Source organism: Rhopalosiphum padi, chromosome 3, assembly GCF_020882245.1.
Source record: "Rhopalosiphum padi isolate XX-2018 chromosome 3, ASM2088224v1, whole genome shotgun sequence".
Lineage (NCBI taxonomy): Eukaryota > Metazoa > Arthropoda > Insecta > Hemiptera > Aphididae > Rhopalosiphum > Rhopalosiphum padi.
Genome location: NC_083599.1, coordinates 54916350 through 54938340, shown reverse-complemented (window position 1 = coordinate 54938340; position 21991 = coordinate 54916350). Strand labels below are relative to the sequence as shown.

Here is a 21991-nt window from a genome sequence, read left to right as displayed (position 1 = left end):
GTTAAATATTGAGTAAATAATTATACAATATATATCAGTAGCATGCTGAACAATTTTCAAATTTGAAGCAAACTAACATTTCTCTAACCACAGTTGTTTTCTACATTTTTTGACATGTATATGTTTGGCTGAGGGTTATTCTGAGTTTTGAGCGTTACCTCATGAATGAAACCGTCTCAACTTTTCACCAATAATAAAAAAAAATATACAAATACGGAAAACCTCCAGTTTTCATAATTATATTAATAACATATTGTTGTGGTAAATTCTTCAGTAACCATAAGAAATAAACATGTACTAAAGTGTCTGCATTCAGTGTTGATACTCGTTTTTTTTACTTAACATTTAACAAGTAATATAAATAATATTATTATTAAAAACTTTTTATCGCACTAAATTCATTGACCAGTACCCACTAAGTCGCTAAGACCTATTTTGGTCTTGGGAAAATTGTCTCAAAAAAATCTTACTTTGACATGCCACTGGTATATTTATATTTTATAGGACTTAGCTAAGTTCCCAAATTAATGGCATTACAATTACTTACTAACTGTTATAAAATAGATTGCTAATTTATTATAGGAACCCAACCAAATCAATAAGATCCATAGGTAAATTTTAATTAATATAGTAGTATCAAACAGAATTTATTGTATAACATTTAAATATTAAAATTATTACTATACCTATTAATATCACTAATAATTTACAGACAATTGTTATTTTATAATCTTGATTGACAGTCTCAAAACAGAGATTCTATAGGTTTGAGTTCTAGAAGAGTATTTAATACACAGAATGGTTCTTTTATCAAACATTCATTATTTGTATGATTATTATATTGATTTTTATGTATCAAAATATTTCTGTTTCAGAATATGAAATTAAAAACGTATGTTTTTGTTGAAAAAGGTAAAAAAATTAAAACAACAAGAAATATTTAAAAAATCTTGTTTTATTTCAACTGGAAATTATGTAAAAATATACTTTCAAAAACGTTAATAGATTTTGAAATAATGAGTTGTTTGATAAAATAATCACTCAGTATATAATTTAATAAAAGTAGTATAATTTGTCCATAGACTATGAATATTCAATATCATATTCAAGACTACTTAAATCTAATACATATTTATAATAAGTGCATTTATACACTCTCATATTTTTAAAATAAAATATAGGCAATTAAATACTAATTACTTAGCCATCCCTTGAGGTTTGATGAAATTAAAATCAACTATTTCAAAACCATATTTTTTTTTATTTTTGAAATTTCCTATTCTAACACGTATAGTTATAGTAGATCCAGGGAAAAAATAAAATAATTATATAATATAATTGACCTATTGGGAAATCGAGTACTTCTCGTATCTTTCTGATGGTCAATCCATATAAGAAAAACTCAAATTGGCACAATGCATAACACTCAGATGAGTTCATCCCACTTCTGATGTTAGAACAAATAAAAACATTTGTTAGGAAACAAATTTAACAAGTAAGTGTATAGCTTTACAGCGTATAATATAATATGCTTAAATCAATATATTGTGAGTTGTGATCTTACAGTATTCCCGAAGCGCCTAATCGCATAACTGACTAGTGACTATATTGATCAGTTATCAGTCTTTTACTGATTAATTTACTAACCGTGTTTTAGTTTTCATGCTTTAAGATACCTAAAGGTAAAAAATGGAAGTAGCCAAATGGTATATATTACTTTTACTAATGGATAGCTAAAACACCAATAATGAAAGTTTATAAGTTTTAGTAAGTGTTTTGAGATGGATGAAATATGGTAACAACAGTTTGTGATCAAGGTTCAAACGAATTACAATCAGTAGTAACATCATGAACAAATAAATGCAATAAACTAATTAATTAAAACAACTTCTATCAAATGCAACAATCAATAAAATAAAGCTTATAATACAATTTACGATAATGAATTACTAGTGAGACAAGGATATAGTACCTTGTACCTACTAATTATTATGATGTTCTATTATATACTTTGATGTTAAGGAGTAAGGGAGTATCTACATTATGCCTCTTATTGTGATCATATTATGTTGATAACTTTGACTCAAGAACTTTATCCTAGTTGACAGAAGACTTAAATGTTTAAAAAAAAAAAAAATGAAATGTTGTTAGGCCATACCGATTTTTACTTAGAAGGTAGCTGCTACTATGAAACTACAGTAAACTAGACCTAGATATCAAAATTATAAGTTGATCAACTCTTAAGGAACAGTTAAATTACCTTTTTATTTTCATAGACAAAACCATTAGAATTTTGAAATTCGGCACTATGCAGTTTTACGTTTTAATTAACTTTTAACTTTCTAACTTAACTTTAATTTTCTTACTAATTATAATGCCCTGAAGTTTTGGTTAAATACACTTTGATCCACCACTGAAAATATACTTTTATTTAAATATTAATATTAATAAAATTATTATAAGTAGCTTCTAGCAACTAGCTAAGGGCCGTTCTTACAACGTCTGGTTAAGCGGAATTCTGCCGGTAATAAAATCTGTTATCAGCCGGTTCCGACACTTAACCGGACATAAATATCATGACTAAATATTATTAATATTAAGCAATAATATGATATTCGATGCAGTCAAATTAAATAGCCCTGTGGTCGTCGCCTCATCGGTCGATGACAGTCGCTATTGGTCAATCAACTGTTGTTGGCTTTTCGCCATTATTTGGTGCGGTGCGAGTAGGCGGCGAAACGTTTCACGGATTACGGCGCGTCGAATACTGTCTCACCGGCCTGCTGATAAGCCCTGTATCGATCGGCCGAGCGACATAAACATTAAACAGTAAACACCAAACGACCAAACAGCGTCTGCCGTCTCGTATGTGCGGCGATTTAACTATCCGTTTATCGTTTTTTCGTAGTCACTTGGCTCCGTCGTCTTACCCACAACTCCATGTTGTTGGTTTCCGTTTAAACGATACATTTCCATTCGTAGCAGTTGTCGGTTCGTCAAGCGCGCCGACCGGTAATGTCCGCGGCGGAAGTCGCACGTTACCTAAGCTGAGCTACATCTCCGTGTGTCCGTACGAAAATGGTCAAGACGTTCCTCGGTTGGATCTGGAGAAAATTGTGGTGGGCGTGGTATCTGGCCATTATTTTGGTTGTGTGCTACACCAGGGAATGTTTGAGGAAAAAGGCCATCTGGGACGTAGGTGGGTGCAATGCATAATCTTACTTTATGGGTGTGCTGACCATAAGGGACGACACCTGTTAAGCTCTTTTCGATTAAGTGTGGTAGGTGTAGATACTAGATGACGATTCATGTCAGACGCCTGTAAGTATTTTACTCGTTGCATTCTATTCGGGTGGCATTTTCAATGGTAAAACATCAACTATCTAGATTTGGGAGCCAATTCAATTGCTCTCAATGGTTTGCATGGAGCTACATGTGAATTAAACAGGGTACTAGTCACTAGACTCAAGTCTGTTTATTTTAAATAACTGTATTATTACTGTTTTATGACTAGGTATATCATAACAGTTTTTTTTTATTTATTTATTTATTGTAGTAAAAACAAAGTTGACAGTCAAAAACTTTTGTACACTAAAATGATAACTTCTCTTTTATGAATGACATCATAAAAACATTTGTTTGAATAGCAAGTGGATATCTATCTAAATTATGCAATTGATGTGTTTACATCAGAATATGAAAATACTTTAAAAAAAAAACCTATTTGATAAATTTCAAAAATATATTTTTCTTATGCCTAGATACCTACCTACTCATACCTACGCTTTACCACAGTGACGTAAGTGGCATTAAATAAAATAATATAATAAATACAATTTGCAAATAAGGGTAATCCACAGAAATTGTTAAAAATTATTATTAAATGTAATTAAAAAAAATAAATATAAGTTTAGTAAACAAAAAGATATATGAAAATCAAAATATGTTTTAAAAAAAATGAGAAATTGAATTGTATATTAATTCAAACTTAGTATTAAAATTTCTAAATTTCACAAAAAGCTAGAAAAATGCTTTTTATTACAAATCACAGTATTTGTCCCTTGCATTTTATATGTTATATATATTATCCTTTTTTACATTAATATTTAGGTATTTAAAATAGTTTTGCTTTTAAATTATTCTTAAAACTTAAATTATACCTTTATTTGTATCTTTACAGTGGCAGTTTTTATGGATTCATTAACACCAAAGTTTTACATTGCTCTTACAGCAACTTCATCATTCATCTCAGCATTAATAATGGTATGTTTTTAATATTTTTATTACTTTAAATATCAAACAATATATTTTAAAATATATAATTATTATATTAAGTAACAGATATAAAATAAAATTGTAAATATACTAGGTATCGTAGTTAAAATTTATGTTTGTAATATTTTTTTTATTTAATATTTTAAAAGTTGTTCTTTAATTATGTTTATTAATGATGTTATAATTTTCAATGGAATAATAATTTGTAAAAAATGCAATTAACTTTATAAAAGTAAAAAAAAAAAACCTATACTTATAAGATTACTTCAATATCAAATATTGATATGTTTTTATTAAATTAAAAGTAAGTGGTCATTAAAATACATTAAGTTAGTCAACTATTGTCAACTTATGAATAGTATTTTAAGTTAAAAATAATTTTGAAATCGGATTAAATCTCAATAGTAATAAAAAAAATTTACATTGGTTTAAAAACTAATTTCTATTTTATCTGGTTGTAAAATTATATTACCTACTCTTAAAAATGTTGCTAAAAAAAATTAAAATATATTAAATTTTCAATGAAATATATAAAAAGAATAATAAATTAATGTTACTAACAATTAATTATTTATTGTTGAAAAATAAATGTTCATTCCTCTATTTTGACTAACTATCCATAAAAAAAAGTAGATTGATTAAATTTAAAATATTTTTGTACATAAAAAACGATCTTTTAATTTTTATAAAAATTATCGGTTTGTTTTTCATAAATAAAGAATTATCTGGGGTATTAGTTTCCTAATTATCATGATCTCCTCATCAAACTATTATTGATTTTTACCATAAATAATAATTATGATTTTGTATTTTGTATTTTGTATTAGAAATCAAATTATATTGTACAAAATGTTGATTAATCTAATCTATTAAGTAAAACTTGTTCTGTATCAAATGTGTTACAAATAATTTAACACAAAATATCTAATAACAAAGATGGCGTAAATTATTTTTATCTGTAAGAATGGAAATAAAAAGTAACACATTTCTGTATAAGAATTAAAAAAAAACATTTGCTTTAAAATCTGAACCCATGTTACTACTTATGTAACTAAAGACTGGAATAATTATTAATGTTAATTAATTATTTTTATTAATCTAGTTTATATTTGTAAATGTATATTTTGAATGTTACTAGGTATGTAATATATTGTTGCATATTTTGCTATTTTTGTCATGCATATTTTCATCATATTTAATACTTTTAATACATTTAATTCTGGTTTCTTTGCTTGTAACAAACTCTTACCTATGTTACAGTGATGTGCTGTGGTATTTAAAGTTTGGTAAGCACCAAAAAGAAAAAATTAAATGTTCCGAGTACTTCTGTCTATATATATTGTGTACCTAAATAAAACATAAATTATTTACTAATTTTTATTATAATATAATATGGATAGTGTAATATACTACATTTAAAATAAATTCCTACATTACAATATAACACATTGCCAATTGATACTTAAAAATAAATAAATTTGTTTTCCTCTTTTAACAGACGTACGATCTGCCACTGTGTTGTTACTACAATAAACTGTAGAGCACCAATTCATAAAAAGAACCATTTTATAGAACTACTATTTTATTTATACATCTTCTTGGATATTATTGCTATTCATTAAATAATAAAATAAATACATTTAATTTAACATACACCTATTAAAATAGGTACACAATAAATTAGATTGTAATAAAAACAAATATAAAAATTTGAGAAAAACAAAAACAAATTATAGTAAAATTAACGAATAATTACATTTAATTAACTTTTTTATATATAAAAGGTAGTCCAAGTTTCAATAAAATAGATTAAAATTTCTATAAAAATTAAACTATTGTATTATTTTTTGCACATTTTGTATTCTAATTATTAATTAAGTACCTTCAGTTTTTTAATATATATATATATTATATATACATATTATATAACTATTTGGTATTGTAGATATTTTTTTAGTAATGAATAGTGTAACATTTTATTTAATGTACAATTTTTTGATTTAGAAAATTTTTCAAATAATACTATTTTCAGATTCTTGAATGGATATATTTCCAAAAATATGGAGTATCATTTATTGAACAGTTTTCATTGAATTATATTAGTCCATGGATTGGTGGAGGAAACGATAATAATCAACAAGTACCAGGTATATATATAATAAATTTGTTAATAATTAAAAAAAAAACATTTAACAATTAGTGATACAAGACAATGTAGCAAGTTATGATAAATCATTGTAATTTTTTTAAATTATCATTCAATAACCAATCTACGTATGTTATGCTTGAAAATTATTAAAGTTGTTTTATTTACTGCCAGCTTTTATTATCTCCTTACTTTTGTCTTTAAACAGAATATAATTAAATTGAATATATACCGTGTGTCTGCAGAAACGAGGTATACTTTATCACTCATAACCCTGTAAATATTTTTCAATTCTATTTGCAGAATGTTAAACTACTATTGGATAATAAATTCCCATAACTTACAATTTTTAACATGTATTCTGCACTAGCACAACACAATTTAAATTTTTTTAATAGCAACCCCATTTTTAAATAATATTTTTGAATTAATCAATTTTTGCAATTAATTTTGATTTATCAAATTGTATTATAAACCCAAAATTGGTAAAATTAGAGCTAATTTGTTCTAATAACACTAAATGATACATTATATTTTTATTTTATTATTGCACATTATGAAATTACATAATTTATTATACAAATATATATATTTTCAGAAATAAAATTATAAATTTCTATTTTTTTTTTTTTTTAAAACAATACCAGTGGCAGCGTAACAAAGGTCTCATGGCTGCTTGAGTAGGTGGGTGTAGATGCTGTGTTAGTAGTTAGTACACAATATATACCTACAATTATATTATTGACATTATTATAAATGTAATGTACTCGTAAACTATTTATAATCAAAAATATTAGGTAAGCATATAACTATTTTTAATACTTAAAAATTTTAAACGACAATTTTGGGGGTGGGTGAACCTTAAAATTGTTTTTGTCTCATGAATGAAAAATGTTTACGCCACCACTGAACAATACTAAACATATTTAATAAATACATTTTAATTTACAAATATTATGTTATAAATGCATAAATAGTAAATAATTTATTACTCTAAAAATAAATGTATAATGTATCATAACAGTGTTATTAGAACAACAAAAAAAAGTACAACTAAAAAAAAAATTGATATTTAATAAATATTTTTTAAAGTTGTGCCTAGCTCTAATTTTGCCAATTTTGGGTTTGAAATACAAATTGACAAATCAAATTGATTGAAAAAAATCGATTAATTCTAAGTCATAGGAAACTACGATCCATTAGTCTAGTTTAACATCCCGCAAACTGAATTGAAAAATATTTATAGGTAATTAATGACTAAGTGTACCCTATTTCCATGGACACATGGTGTATAGTAAAATTATATCAATGATGTTACAAGATGTAATATAAATCTATAATTAACTGTTTTACTTCTACAAATAATATAATATGCATGCTATACTATTATAAAAATATCTATACTTATCTGTTGTACTATAGTGTGAATATTTTGCTTATAATTTACATAATATAAAGTGTTTTGTTTATAAATCCAATACTTTAACCTAAACAATATACCTTTCTAAATAAATATTTATAGTCCCTAACATCTCTCTAAGTAGAGTTGGGCATCATTCAAATAAAATTTTATTTAGATAATATTTTATTTGAATAATTTTCAATCATTTTATCTTAGTTAACATATGGTTGGTATTTTGGTATTAAAACATTTATGTATTGAAAAACAATAGTTATCATTGATTTTTAAAGAATTCGAATATATTTGTATTTTGTATTAGCATTATGATTGAAAATTATTTAATTACATTTTTTTTTCAAATTACTATAAAAAAAAATCATTTGAATAAAAATTTATTTGAATAATTATCTAGATAATATTTTGCCTAAAGCTGTCTCTAAGCTCATGGAATTGCATTGATGGAATTAGCTTTTTCATAATGTCTGCAATTTGCTCTTAGCTAGATATCTACTTAAATAAAAATAATGCCTCGTTCAATTTTTCTCATATTTAGTGATGTGAATATCTATATGTTTTATTCTTCTATGAAATTTTGGTTTTTTTCGAGTTTGGTCGCACTTTGATTGTCTCCATACTTGTTTGTAGAGGAATAAGTTCCTCTTTATAGGTCTACATCTTTGTAGAGTATTTTCCATCAATGTATGGTTTATATAAAAACTTCTTGTGTATCAATAAATTGTATATTATTGTGTTTCAAATACTCAGGATCATGTTTGAAATTCTGATGTTTAGTATTTGTGCCAATATTCTAATGTGGAGTTCTTAATTACAATGTTAGCATGTTAAATTTCCTGTTAAAAATCTGTTTTAATGATCATCAAAAACAATTTATTTTCATTAAGACTGACTGCAATTACACAATTATTCATTTTAAATGTATAACTGTTGACTTTTATAAACCACATTATTTAGTGTTTAATGTTTGCAACTTTTATGTTTTATTTATAAATACACCAATTTTTGTTAAATTAAATTTTATTTAAATTAAAATTATTATCTTTTTTAGAATGTAAAGTATGGAGAAATCCACTAGGACTTTTTCGTGGTGCAGAATATTCAAGATACCTCAATTGTACCAAACGAGAACCTTTGACATTTTATGATATGAATTTATCAGCTCAAGACCATCAGGCATTTTTCATTTGTGATGCAGATAGTGGAAAACCAGATTACGAAAGTAAAAAAAAATATATACCATTAAATTATTGTTGCGTGAATTACTTTAACTCACCTATACTTTATTTTTAATTAAGTAATGCAAGCTGCGTGGAGGGAAAGGGTACCAGCCGCAAGAGTGAAAGCTGCACATTTGGCTTTAGAAAAAAATGCAGAGTGTGTCACAGCTCTTATTATGTTGGCTGAAGAAGAGGCACCAACTATGCTAAAAGTTGAAAAAATTTTACGTAAAGCATTAAAACTAGCCGAAGCAAACTACAAAAAAACACAAAAATCTCATCATCTAGATTCTAATATTGAAATGCAACACAGTAATATTTTATTTTATGATTCTTATCTATTTATATATCATAGTTTGATAAATAATTTTAATAATCTATGTATAAGAAAAAAACTAAAATATAGAAACTAAATGTATAGGTCTTCAAATAAAATTAGTGTATCATTATTGTAATGCTTATAAGACTTGTATATTAACTTGATGTTTAGTTGGAAGAAATTTTAAATTTTAACAAACATGAATTAAAAAATATTGATGATTTTAAGTCTTTGACTCTAATAGTAACTTAATTTTAAATGGCAAAAGACTGTTAAACTTAGAAGCAAAACAAGTTCTTAATGATTTAATGAATACAAAATATATATTTTTATTAAATACTTACTAACAGGAGACTATATCACACCTATATTGGAGGCTATTTTGAAGCTGAAAACTTTTTATTATTGTATAATTATTAAATATATAGAAGTAAATAATGTGATAATAATAAATTACTATAAGCTCAAAATAAATACCAAAAATAGTAAATACAGATAGCATAATATTAATAAATAATAAAATTATAAGTGAATTTATTCATTTTTGAAAATATTTTTATAAAAATATATTAGTTACATAAATATTGATATTGTTTATTTTTTCCAGGGCGTGACCTCAATGTCTTAATATATATCAAAAGGCGCATAGCTATGTGTTGTAGAAAACTAAGAAAATTAAAAGAAGCTGTGAAAATGTTTAGAGACGTAAGTTAACAGTTGTTCAATGATATTAAAAATATTCTATTAACAATTAACTTTTTCATTTATCATTAGTATGCTTAGCAATAATAATTCTTCAAATAATATTTGATTAAATAAAAAACCTTATTTGGTTGATGATGTAGCTGTCTTAAATATTATTTCGAATGTTTGTATTATTGAACGTACAAGATCTTAAAATTATATTTTTAAGTTAATCGCATTTAAACTTTTAATAGATTTAAAATTATGACAAGTGAAGGTTCCTGATTCGATTTAAGTAGTTAAGTACCCAATGTTTAAATTGTTGTCTTTGTTTCAGTCATTATATATATATTTTAAAAAACAATAATTATATTAAGTTAGATATAGTGAGAAATGTTAATTACTGTGTATTACTTTTATTTCTTTTTTTAATTTTAATGAAAAATAATGTCATCACAAAATTTTAAACTATTAATCAGAAATTATTTTAATTTATATTTTTTAATTCTTCCTAAGAATATAAAACTACACAAGATTGAATAACAATTTAACTAATACTATTGGAATATATTTTCATAAGAAGCATTACTACATTTCTCATTCCATGGGCTCTGTAAATTATTTAAATAGTAAAACAATAACCTGGTGCATGAAAAAGGCTAATTTGGATAACTTTTATGAATTGCTAACTTATTTTTTTGTAATTTGGATAATTTATCTAAAACATATTGCATTTTGTTATTTTGGGTTTATGTTCATTGTCCATTATAATTAATAATAAATCCATTACATATAATACATCATGGAATATAAAATCTCTATTCAACTAAAACTATGATAAATTGTTTTCATCAAATTTGTAACTTTTCAATTTAATTATATAAATTTAATTGCTCAATCAAATGACCAAAACAAATGTTGTGTAAAACTGTACAAGTTAATCATTCTTAAGATATCAAGTCAAAACTCATGTTTGTGATCCAAGTCATTAAGATAATACTTATTTAAACAGTTTTTTAATCAATGCATTTTTATTAATCCATTTGAAATACTTAAGTTGCTTAAACTAAATTTAAGATTAATGACACAAAGAACTTCCACTATTAATAATCTTTTTTTTCTTACTATTTAATTATGTATTATTTTATAAAATTATAATTATGGTACTACAAACATATATATATATACGTTTATATGTTATTATATTGCTTAATATTGGGCAATTTCAACATTAACCGATGATTATAGGATGTGTAACTCTAAATTATTTATTATTATTATTTATAATAATTATTTTCTTCTTTACTTATGTTGTGTCAGATAACACACAATTATTTGAAATTTGGATTAAAAATAAACAAATATATAAATTAATTAACCCTATAATTAATCTATTTAAATATTAAACCTTTCTGTATGATCATAGATATTAAATACAAAACAAAATAAATGTAAGTATAAATCTATCAATTAATAGCATAGCCTAATGTGTAATAATTGGTAGTTATAATTTATAAATATTAATAATTAATAATAATATACCAATAATAATTCTATTTCATCTTTCCATTTTAATTTCATATTGTGTTGTATAACATTAAAACAACCACAATGTTATGTTTAAAAATATATATATATTATGTATAATTAAGTTAATGGTCAAGATCCACCTTGATAACATGTATATTACTTACAGCATTACTATCACTGTGCATTATCTTTGATTTAAGAGTTATGACAACATTATGCATATATTGTAACCATAACATAAACTATATAAATTTATCTATTTAGGCATAGGTAAACTTTTCACGTATTTTTTAAATTTCTTTGCATCAAAAATATTATTCCATTTGGCACGTCACTATAGTATCATAACATAATTGTAACATTGTAGTTAATGCTCGACTGATTGATGTTTACATAATCGTAAAATAGAATTGGAATTATTTAGATGAAACTAAATAATAAAATGTATACCTGTCGTCCAACCAACGTAGTCTTTACTCTAGTAGTAGACAATAGACATTACCACCTTTACCATAAATAATTTTGATAAGAAAAATAAATTAATATTATCAATAACCTTGTACAATTATTTCCATGTGAATAGTGCTTTGAAAACTAACTATGAAGTAAATATATTATGATGTTAGAATGTTTATTTTTTACTAAACAGACTTATATACATTAAAGAATAATAAAAATTTAAAAAAATATTTAAATACGAGTATACTAATTTTGAAATCTGTAATGTTTTAGTATCTTTGATATTCAAATTATAAAGTGGTATACTTAATTTTTTAATTAAATAAATTTAAATTTGTTAACTAATTAAATATTCAATTGAAATTTTTTATGGGATAAAAAAGTGACTTAGAATAATTTAAATAATGATTTGCATTATTTAGGTTGTTAATTACTAATATTTATGCACTTCTAAATTCTACATTTTAAATTCAATTTATAATTTTATATTGATGGCTGAAGGAAAGTCCAATGATTTACTTAAAACTTAAAATGTATCATTGATTTGTTAATCAATACGGAACTTTCTCTTCATCATAATGTCCTAATGAATTCATGAAAATAATGAATCTTGTATGTATGTAGTATGTGTGTGGGGTGTTTGTGTGTGTACCTATATTTATGAAAGGATTTATTATTAACAGTTAAGCAAGGAAATGCCTCCAATAATGAACATACTTAATGTTCACGAAAACTTAATAGAAGTACTATTAGAAACGCAGTCATATGCCGACGTACAATCGGTACTAGCCAAATACGATGATATTAATCTACCTAAATCGGCGGTCATCTGTTATACTTCTGCATTGTTAAAAATCCGTGTTATCGCTGACAAGTAAATTTATTATTGATATGATTATATTAATTATGTTCTTTGCGTAGAAAATTTCAGGTTTATTCAAGTCCATGCATGTATTTTTGTCATTTGTTTGATATTGATAATTAGTTAAACAAGCTTGTATTGCTATAAATATACTTTAGTTATTCATAACTTAAAATTTGATTACCTAATATTGTTGTATTACCTTAGACCTTAGTAGTGCTCAGTAGATATGACTTAGTTGATAATATCATTAAAAAAGAATAAGTTTCTAGTATTTTGTACCAACCATATTTTTATTAGTTTTTAATTGATACCCATGACTCCTGAAGTATAAATTATGCTGCACTGTTTATAGATAATAAATTTACAATTATAATTCATATTATTTAAAAACTGTATTGCTTATTTTACATGTCAGAATAATTAATGAAAACTAATAACATTTATTACATTGTTAGCAACAAACTTTTTAGTGTTATGTTAAAATAGATTCACATGAGGAATATTGATATTTTCTAGTCCTTCTTTGTTGAATTTCAAGTTACTATTTAACTATAAACCAGATTAATTTTTAAAAATGGGCCTCACACACGTCATCTGATTTTCAATTAAAATTGTACAAATTGCTAAAAAATAAAAATGTTAAAGAATGGGTGTTATAATAAAAAAATTAATTAAAATAAGTATTCATTACTGTCATATTAAATAAAAAACTTTTTAACTAAAACGCATGGACATTATTATTTTGTATATTGTATTGCATTGCATTTAATTTGCCTAAATGATATTAATATTTTTTTTTTAAATATTTTTTTTCTTTATAATATAACGGAAATTTAATAAATTACAGATATCATGTAGGAAATACATTGAAAAAAGGACTTTCTCAAGCAGAAGAAGTGGCGCTTGAAGCTATTCATCGAGCTGTAGAATTTAATCCGCATGTTCCAAAAGTATATTAAAAGAACCTAAATAATTTCAGTATTATAATTGATTATAAATTATACGATATTAGAGTACTGTTTATACTATATTTCCTATTTATACAACTAAAACCTATTTATCAATTATTATAATTACATTTTAAAGATTTATAATATATTATATATTATAATCATATTTTCTATGTCTTTATTTTTAATAATATTAAACAATATGTACAATTATGTACTTTAAAAAACATTTTCATATCTATTTAGAAAAAAAACTGTTAAATTAGTTTGTTTTGAAAGAACATTTTAAATTAATTTAATAATTACTTAATGCAGTTAGACATACCAATATTTTAGTGATAAAAATACTTTTTCAAACAAACATTTTATAAAATCCTTAATAAGTTTCTTTTAAACAAAATAACCTAATTTAATTTTCCCCATGTGATTGTATAACTTTTAATTTTTCAGTATTTATTGGAAATGAAATCATATATCTTTCCTCCTGAACACATACTGAAAAGAGGAGATTCGGAAGCTGTAGCATATGCATTTTTTCACTTGGCACACTGGAAACGAATAAAAGGAGCATTGACTGTACTTAGTGTATCGTGGGAAAGTGCATTTAACCAAATTCCATATCCTTTAGAAAAAGGATATCTATTTCACCCTTATCCAACATGTACTGAGTTAGCCGACAGAGAACTATTGCCCAGTAATTCATTCAGTACCTATAATGTTTGACGCTTTCATAGTTTCTAATATTATTCTTGTAATTTTGTTATTTAGCTTTTCACAAAGTAAGCGTTTTTCCAAAGAAGGATTTGCCATTCTTTATTCATTTTACGGCTGGTCTAAGTTCCTTTTCAGCATTACTCGCTTTGCTGATATATCTCCATCCACAGTTCACAGGCAATCTTGTTTACGTTGTAAGTTAATATTGTACTCAATTCAATATAAATTAAAGTTTAAAAATACTAATAAAGTAACATATACATGTTTTATTAAAAATTGTCATTTTAATTTTTATAGGTAGGCATGTGGATTATTGTGCCAGTAAACTATTGTCTTGATCGTTTGGAGACAATGCTTCCAAATAATGTTATGGATATTCTCTCAAACATTTGATCTGATTTATATTTAGTAAATTATTATTAATTTCTTTGTAAATATTATATGTATTATGTATATATTTAACAAAGGAGAGCACAACGATCTGACATTGTAATTTATGATCATAATATTATCTTATTTATATAATACCAGTTTTAAATTAATATTAAATTGGAACTAGTCAAATTGAAGCCAAGTTTAAAGTAAGTATTGATCAACCTGGGTCCAATCCGTGGGACAAGCACAAGTGATGAAAAATAATACTGAACAACTGTCAAATATTAATATACAAAATGTAAACTTAAATTTAGCTATTATGTTTATTTTTATTAGAGGTGAAATTGCTTTTAAGTATTTGTAAAAAAAAAAACTCAACTTTAATATATGATCATAATATGAAAGTTATTTTTATTTTGATTATCATTTACTGAAAATCACATTTAAGAATTGTAATGTGTGAATAGTCATAGAAGTTTAAAACATTAATCTCGTTTTGATGTTTTAAGTATTATGATGAATTGTTGTTACTATCTACCTCGAAAGTAAGCTGATGATACATACACTGTAACTCATCTATCAAACGTTCATTTTTCAGACATACGACTATTATGAATATAACCTGTAACTATAATTATTTAGTTTAAACCAATATATTCAGCTGCATTTTTGTTAACTGGAGCGTAAAAGACTTTTCTTACAAAAGCTCATATAAAAATTTTCAAAATAAAAACAAATAAGTAGATCCTCATGAGGAAATGCATTTGAAGGGTATTAAAAATATCAATACTTTGATATAGTGTAAGGTACATTTAGTACTATAAAAATATAGAATCATCTTCTTTTTAAAAACAGACATTTTGATTAGAGATATTAGATGCTGCATCTGAGGAAATATCGTTGAATTAATCAAAACATAAATGACTTATTTATAAAATATCAATTACTACAAAAACCCGCTTAATTTTCTTATAATATAAAATTAATGTTTCAAGGTAAATTATATATAAATTATAATACCAATTATGTTTTCTTTTTGTGTTGATACTTCAACAAAATTAAGTATTAACACTTGTTTTTCTTAACATTCATCGGATTGATTAAATAACAACACAATATTAAATACATAAAAATATAAATTAATTTAATAATAATACTACCACACTTTATTGATCATAGTATTTTTAATATAATATAATTCTTAAATATATTAATTGCATAATATAAAGTAATATAAATATTAATAAAATATTTAAATCAGGGACATATATTAATACAACAGACTCCAAACTATTTATATAATAGATATATAAATATAAAATACAATACATAAATTTATACGATTTCATAACATAAAACTAAATTTAGTTTTGACAAAATATAAAGAAGGAACTTGAGGAAAATTATATTTATCTAAAAAATATATATAAATAGTTATTATCATTAAAGTATACACTCTTTCACATGGCTAAATGACATAATAGAAAAATGAAAAATATTAATTACAATACATTCATATTATTGTACACATTTTCAAATTGTATTAATGGAAAAGTCTTATAATAATAGCATATGAGTGGTTTATACATAAAGAATGGGCTATCTATTTCTGAAAACACGTTTTATAAGAGTGAAGTTTTTCATAATATATGTCCGCGATTCAAATTAAATTTCATTTAATAAAAAAATACTAAATTACTAAAAATAAATGTATGCTTTAGAACAATAGAGAATTATCTTAATAAATCTCATAACCTTTGATATTTCTTACATACTATGAATATCGATTATTTTTTGATAATATAAAAATAAATGTTGTTACATGTTAATAAAAAGAGCACCACAGATTCTTAAATTGCTAATATTTAACTAGTATGACTAAATGCTGTATTTGTGTAGGGGCCACTGTAAACTGAACTTCCACTTGAAGAAACAGACTTCTTGTGTCTTCTCATCAACAATATTAAAGCTGTTATTACTGTTAAAAGCATAAGGATAAGTCCGGCTATTGCAATACTTATAGCGAAATTTCGCTGAGAAATACAAATATTGTATGGATCATCCAAAAGCTATAACAAAATAATAAAATTGTTGTTATTAAAATACTTGTACAGTTAACTGTTTCTCTAGTAAAATTCATACAAAGTAGTTTTTTTGACATACAGCACTTTAAAAATGTAACAATGTTATAATTTGTAAAACAGTAGACATTTGTTTATTTAACAGGTTATTATGTTTTCATATTCATAACAGTATCCACACAGTTTATAAAAATTAAAAAGTGACTTTTTGTTGAAAACAATTAGTTAAAATATTTAATGGTCAAATCTATTTTTCATCAAAAACAGTTTTTTTTTATATTTTACATTTAGTTTTAGAATACAATGAGTATAATTGTTCCTTTATCCTCTAAATACAGAATACTTTTAATCATTGAAATGTTGTCCGCTATTTATAGGGTCCTATTTGTAGAAAGTTTGTTCCCAAAACTCGTCTTGGAGGTGTCCGTTAGAGGAGGAGGTTTTACTGCAGTCTACACTGCATAGATATAGTGGGATATCGTCGTATAATATAAATTTTAAATTATTTTATGTTTTGTATTGTAAATTGAAACCAGCAATTATATGATTGCAAAAAACAATTATATTAATTGCATTTCAAATTTATACTTTTATAAGCAAATTATTGAAATCTAAAATTTTAATTAATAAAAATATATCTCTTTTTATGATTTAATATATTTTAATATATTAATATGATTTAATTAATTTCATGCAATAAATAAAACCTTATTACAATTTTATATAAGACATTTTTATTATTGATGAAAAGTACATTGACAAATTGTTTTGATAAAATATTTTTAACCAACTGTCCTAAATCCAGTTATAACATTTTTTTTTCTCACTTTAATTTTAATGCAATTCAAAATTACTTATTTATTATGATTCAAATTAAATATTTAAAATAAAATGTATATTATATTCAACAATAAAATTATTTTTTAAATGCATTTATCATTATATAGTTCGATATGAATCAAAATATGTCATGATTTTAGAAGTATAGAACAAGGCATTTACTATAAAAATTATTGAATTTCAATATGCAACATGAGATTAATTAGTATAAAATGTATGTAATTAATACTTTTTACATGTTACGTATAAAAATTGTGTTTAGAATTCCATATTATACCTAAAATTTATTGAAATACTAGATAATAAATTGTTTTTTGCAAACTCTTTTTTACTTTAGAAAAAATAATTAAAACATACCTTTTCTCGTGCTACTTGATCCATCTGTTCTGGATTTCCTGAATCTACTCCTTCATTTACATAAAGACCACTATAAACTTCTATTGTAGCAGGACTTTCATCCTCAATTGTTTGATCTTCACGCCGAAAACGTTTTCTATTACTGCAATTTGGTGGCTGAAATATAAATAAATTAAAAAACATGTACCTAGTTGCAATTTCCTTTAAAATAGTTACCGTGTTTGCACAGCCTCCATTTGCTTTCAAACACAAATGAACGTGACATTGATAATATACAGAGGTAGTATAAGGAAACTTATGAGCTTGAAAGTTTACCACTGCAGTTGTTTTGTTAGCACTGTATTGAAATTGCCCCATTATGTCGTCTTCAATTGAACATCTAATATAAATTACAATTTATAAATTAAAATAAGTAAACAAACTATTTGATAATATCTAATATGAAGTCATAAATTGTATAATAAGAATAGTTCAATTTAATTTATAACTGTTAAGATTGGAATAAAGATGTTTTAGGTTGTATTGATATGCTAATGTTGTGTACAGGTATATATATATATATATACATAAATTTACCCAGATTGATCAATAAGACGTTGATCACCCCAACCCAAACCATCTCGAACTAAACAATCTGTAATAAACAATCCAAAAGTGTCTTCATTGTTGATTGAAATGACCATCGTCAAGGGATCTCCAATTTTCACATTTTCCGCTACATCTTGCTTTACAGTTTTACCAGAGAAAATTTTCATTGTACATGTTGGCATCTTGGCAGTTTCAATCATTGCTGCTTCATCTGTTGTGCTACAAAATTATAAAAATCATAATTGTATAAGATACAAAGATTATTATATATGTATTAAAAATTAAAATACTACTGTATTAAATATTTAAACATTTTTAAAAATCAATAATTAAATTAGCATTAATCAATAAAATGCTTAATTAATCAAAAATATTATGTTAAAATTAATTTATATAAATGGATTATATTATACTTATCATATGCAAATATATAATACTTCTTTAATAGTATTTAATTTAGCATATATATTCATGAATGTATATTTATTTTAATAATATAAATATTTAGTATTAACAGTTATAATAATGGTCTAATAGACATATATTTATTATTGTTATACTAAATACTTGTTGCAAACATATATTTTTTAGAAACAAAAACCTAGTTTTCTCTTATGAATCCTAACAATAATAATTTTAAATTTTAAACAATATATAATAATAATATATTAAGCTTATTAATATTATGAACTGCATACTGTTAATATAATTATAAGTATTTCCTAAAGTAATACAAAACAGTTCAAATTAAAAGAAACTTTACCTCATATTTAACACATTAGTTAATAGCTGATCATTTGTTTGATATTTACAGCGGATATGAAAGCCTTTACCCTGATTTGTCACCAATTTTCTATGAGGTTGTAAAACTATTGTATTGAAGTATTCTACTAAACCATCATTCTAAAAATATTTTTGTTACTTTTAATACATGTATTATTATATTTAATATTATATATTTAGTTCATACTATTCAGATTTACTTACTAGGTATGTACTCATTGTGTTACATGACCTTAACGGAAGTTTATAAACTACAGGACTTTTTTCATAATTGAATTCAGCCATACAACTTGAATTTTTGGATAAACCCTTAGGGTAAATTATTCCAGTGAATGATTTTGACTTTGTATCAATGGTTACACTTATTTCTTTATTGTTACATTGTATAGTAATATCTTTAGACATATCGTTCAGATCTATGTGGTTAATAAAAATAACAAATTATAATTTTTAATTATTACTTATTATAAAGTAAAATTGTTTTCTGAATTAGAAATACATGTACAATGTTTTTAAAAATAATTTAAGTCTTAGTACAGCCTTAACTATAAACAAATTCAATCACAAAGAATACATTTTTTATTACAAAACTAATAAAAATGTTCTAAAATGTGTTTATATTAATTTAAATAAAACAGTTGCTGGTATAGAATTATTAATAATAATAAACAAATCTATTTAAAATATATACCTGATAAAGCATCATTAGACATCAGATGATCAGCGCGAACACAGCATAATGCTAACTAAAATAACAAAAAAATTTAGAAAATTATATGTAAATTATATTATAAGTTAATAAATATTCAAAAATCTCTGTAAATCCAATTTGTTTTTTATGAAAATACATTCAAATTAAGCGTTTCTATAAAAGTGATTCAATAATAAAGTTCTTCTAAAAATATTGCTACATTTATATATTTTCTTACTAAATAGTAAATTGTATTGCCAATCATAAATGGGTATATTATATTTTATTATATTTCGATTCAACAATGACAAATAAAAATTAATAAGAATAAAATGTTAAGGTACAAGTAATTACATTTTTAAATTATATTATTAGGTACCTACACATTATTATTTAATAGTCGGTTAATATTAGTTAAAGAAAAAAAAAATTTTTATTTTAAATTAAATTAAATTATTGTTGTAATAGGTCAACATTAGATTATCTAAAATTGTATATTTGATATTAGCTTAAACATAAATGTATATTTTTAGTTATAGATACTTACTGCACAAAGAAGAATGCATTTGTTAGCCATGGTATGACCCTGAAAAAATAAAATAGATTTAATTAGTCTAGTGTAGGTATAATTGTCAGAAAAGTAATAGTCTAGTGTCTATTCAACCATTGGATCTCAGAATAAAATACAATACTCTATACCTCTACATATATAAGTACTAACTATATTGGTATGCAACTTAATTTAACTTCAATTAACCTAACACCAGTAACACCTGTATTATAATGTTTGATTGCTTCAGTAGTATACTTGATATACTGGTGACTGCTGACTGGTATAGTTTACCTATTCATACCAAAAATAACTAGTCCATTACTTGTTGGGCATTATGACAATAATGATAAATATATCTATCATTGTGTACCAAAGTTAGTCTTTAAAAGGAAGACTAATCGTTTTTGACTGCTTAAAACTAAAATGACTTTTTATGATTATCATCGTGTAATTAAACCATGAGAAGTGATATTTTCAACAAATGCCTATTTAAGTTTCATTTCATGAATATGGTTGGTACCTTGACCCAGTCCAGACTCAACTAGTGGATGTGGAAGTGAGTATTTAACTGTCTTAAAATGTTAAATTGTCCGTATTCAACAGGTTAATTATGTTTCTATATAGGTAATATATTTCTTGATAATTAGGAAGACAGGTAAGCTTGTAAGACATCACAGGCGCGTGAGACATTGTCTTAACCACCTGCGGAAGTTATCGCGGATATCCGGTGGGCAGGGAGGGTAATACTTGGGAGGTGTCGAGATGAAAACGTTAAGGTACTAACAGTACGATACTTATAGGGTAAGTATATAGGATAGACAGTACTCACGGGATTGGCAGTGGCCGTCAACGGTGTCCGCCAGACGGGATAATGGCGGAATCCGACGAGCGACGCTGTTACGACACGACGACGACGACAACGGCGACGATGACGAACGGCGACAACTGCAGCGGACAAAACGCGTCCGCGACGAGAGACGGATTTTTTTTTGCTATTCGGGCGGCGGCGGAACGTCGTCGTCGTCGTTGTCGTCAGTGAAAGGTTCCGGCGTTGCGCAATCCGCTCTGACTGGTTCTGACCCGTAAGAACGCGGTACACTACGGCAGGTGGGTGGGTGGGTGTTACACACGAATGACGACACGT

General features: G+C 24.8%; 2 protein-coding genes across 2 annotated transcripts; one reads left to right on the top strand and one right to left on the bottom strand.

Annotated features, from left to right (window-relative positions):
* The first annotated feature begins 2814 nt into the window (after positions 1-2814).
* LOC132924220 (protein ST7 homolog) lies at positions 2815-15358 on the top strand. The gene is made up of 11 exons (XM_060988394.1): positions 2815-3199; positions 4181-4263; positions 6308-6422; positions 8890-9060; positions 9137-9370; positions 9985-10082; positions 12734-12924; positions 13763-13865; positions 14316-14559; positions 14634-14773; positions 14877-15358. Exons 1-11 carry the CDS (start codon positions 3079-3081, stop codon positions 14970-14972), a joined length of 1596 nt encoding a protein of 531 aa, XP_060844377.1. The 5' UTR covers positions 2815-3078; the 3' UTR covers positions 14973-15358.
* A 714-nt stretch (positions 15359-16072) lies between these two features.
* Positions 16073-21991, bottom strand: LOC132924221 (cuticlin-4). The gene is made up of 9 exons (XM_060988395.1): positions 21677-21991; positions 20842-20880; positions 20295-20349; positions 19808-20019; positions 19584-19723; positions 18809-19039; positions 18449-18611; positions 18233-18388; positions 16073-17023 (listed from the first exon to the last, which is right to left on the bottom strand). The coding sequence occupies exons 2-9, from the start codon at positions 20869-20871 to the stop codon at positions 16820-16822; spliced, it is 1191 nt and encodes a 396-aa protein (XP_060844378.1). The 5' UTR covers positions 20872-20880; positions 21677-21991; the 3' UTR covers positions 16073-16819.

Coding starts and splice junctions, on each gene's coding strand:
- LOC132924220 (XM_060988394.1), top strand. CDS start 3,079: ATGGTCAAGACGTTCCTCGGTTGGATCTGGAGAAAATTGTGGTGGGCG. Junction 4,264..6,307: donor TCATCTCAGCATTAATAATG/GTATGTTTTTAA, acceptor TACTATTTTCAG/ATTCTTGAATGGATATATTT. Junction 14,774..14,876: donor CAGGCAATCTTGTTTACGTT/GTAAGTTAATAT, acceptor TAATTTTTATAG/GTAGGCATGTGGATTATTGT.
- LOC132924221 (XM_060988395.1), bottom strand. CDS start 20,871: ATGGCTAACAAATGCATTCTTCTTTGTGCA. Junction 20,020..20,294: donor GTCTAATGATGCTTTATCAG/GTATATATTTTA, acceptor TTAACCACATAG/ATCTGAACGATATGTCTAAA. Junction 18,389..18,448: donor ATGGAGGCTGTGCAAACACG/GTAACTATTTTA, acceptor TTTATATTTCAG/CCACCAAATTGCAGTAATAG.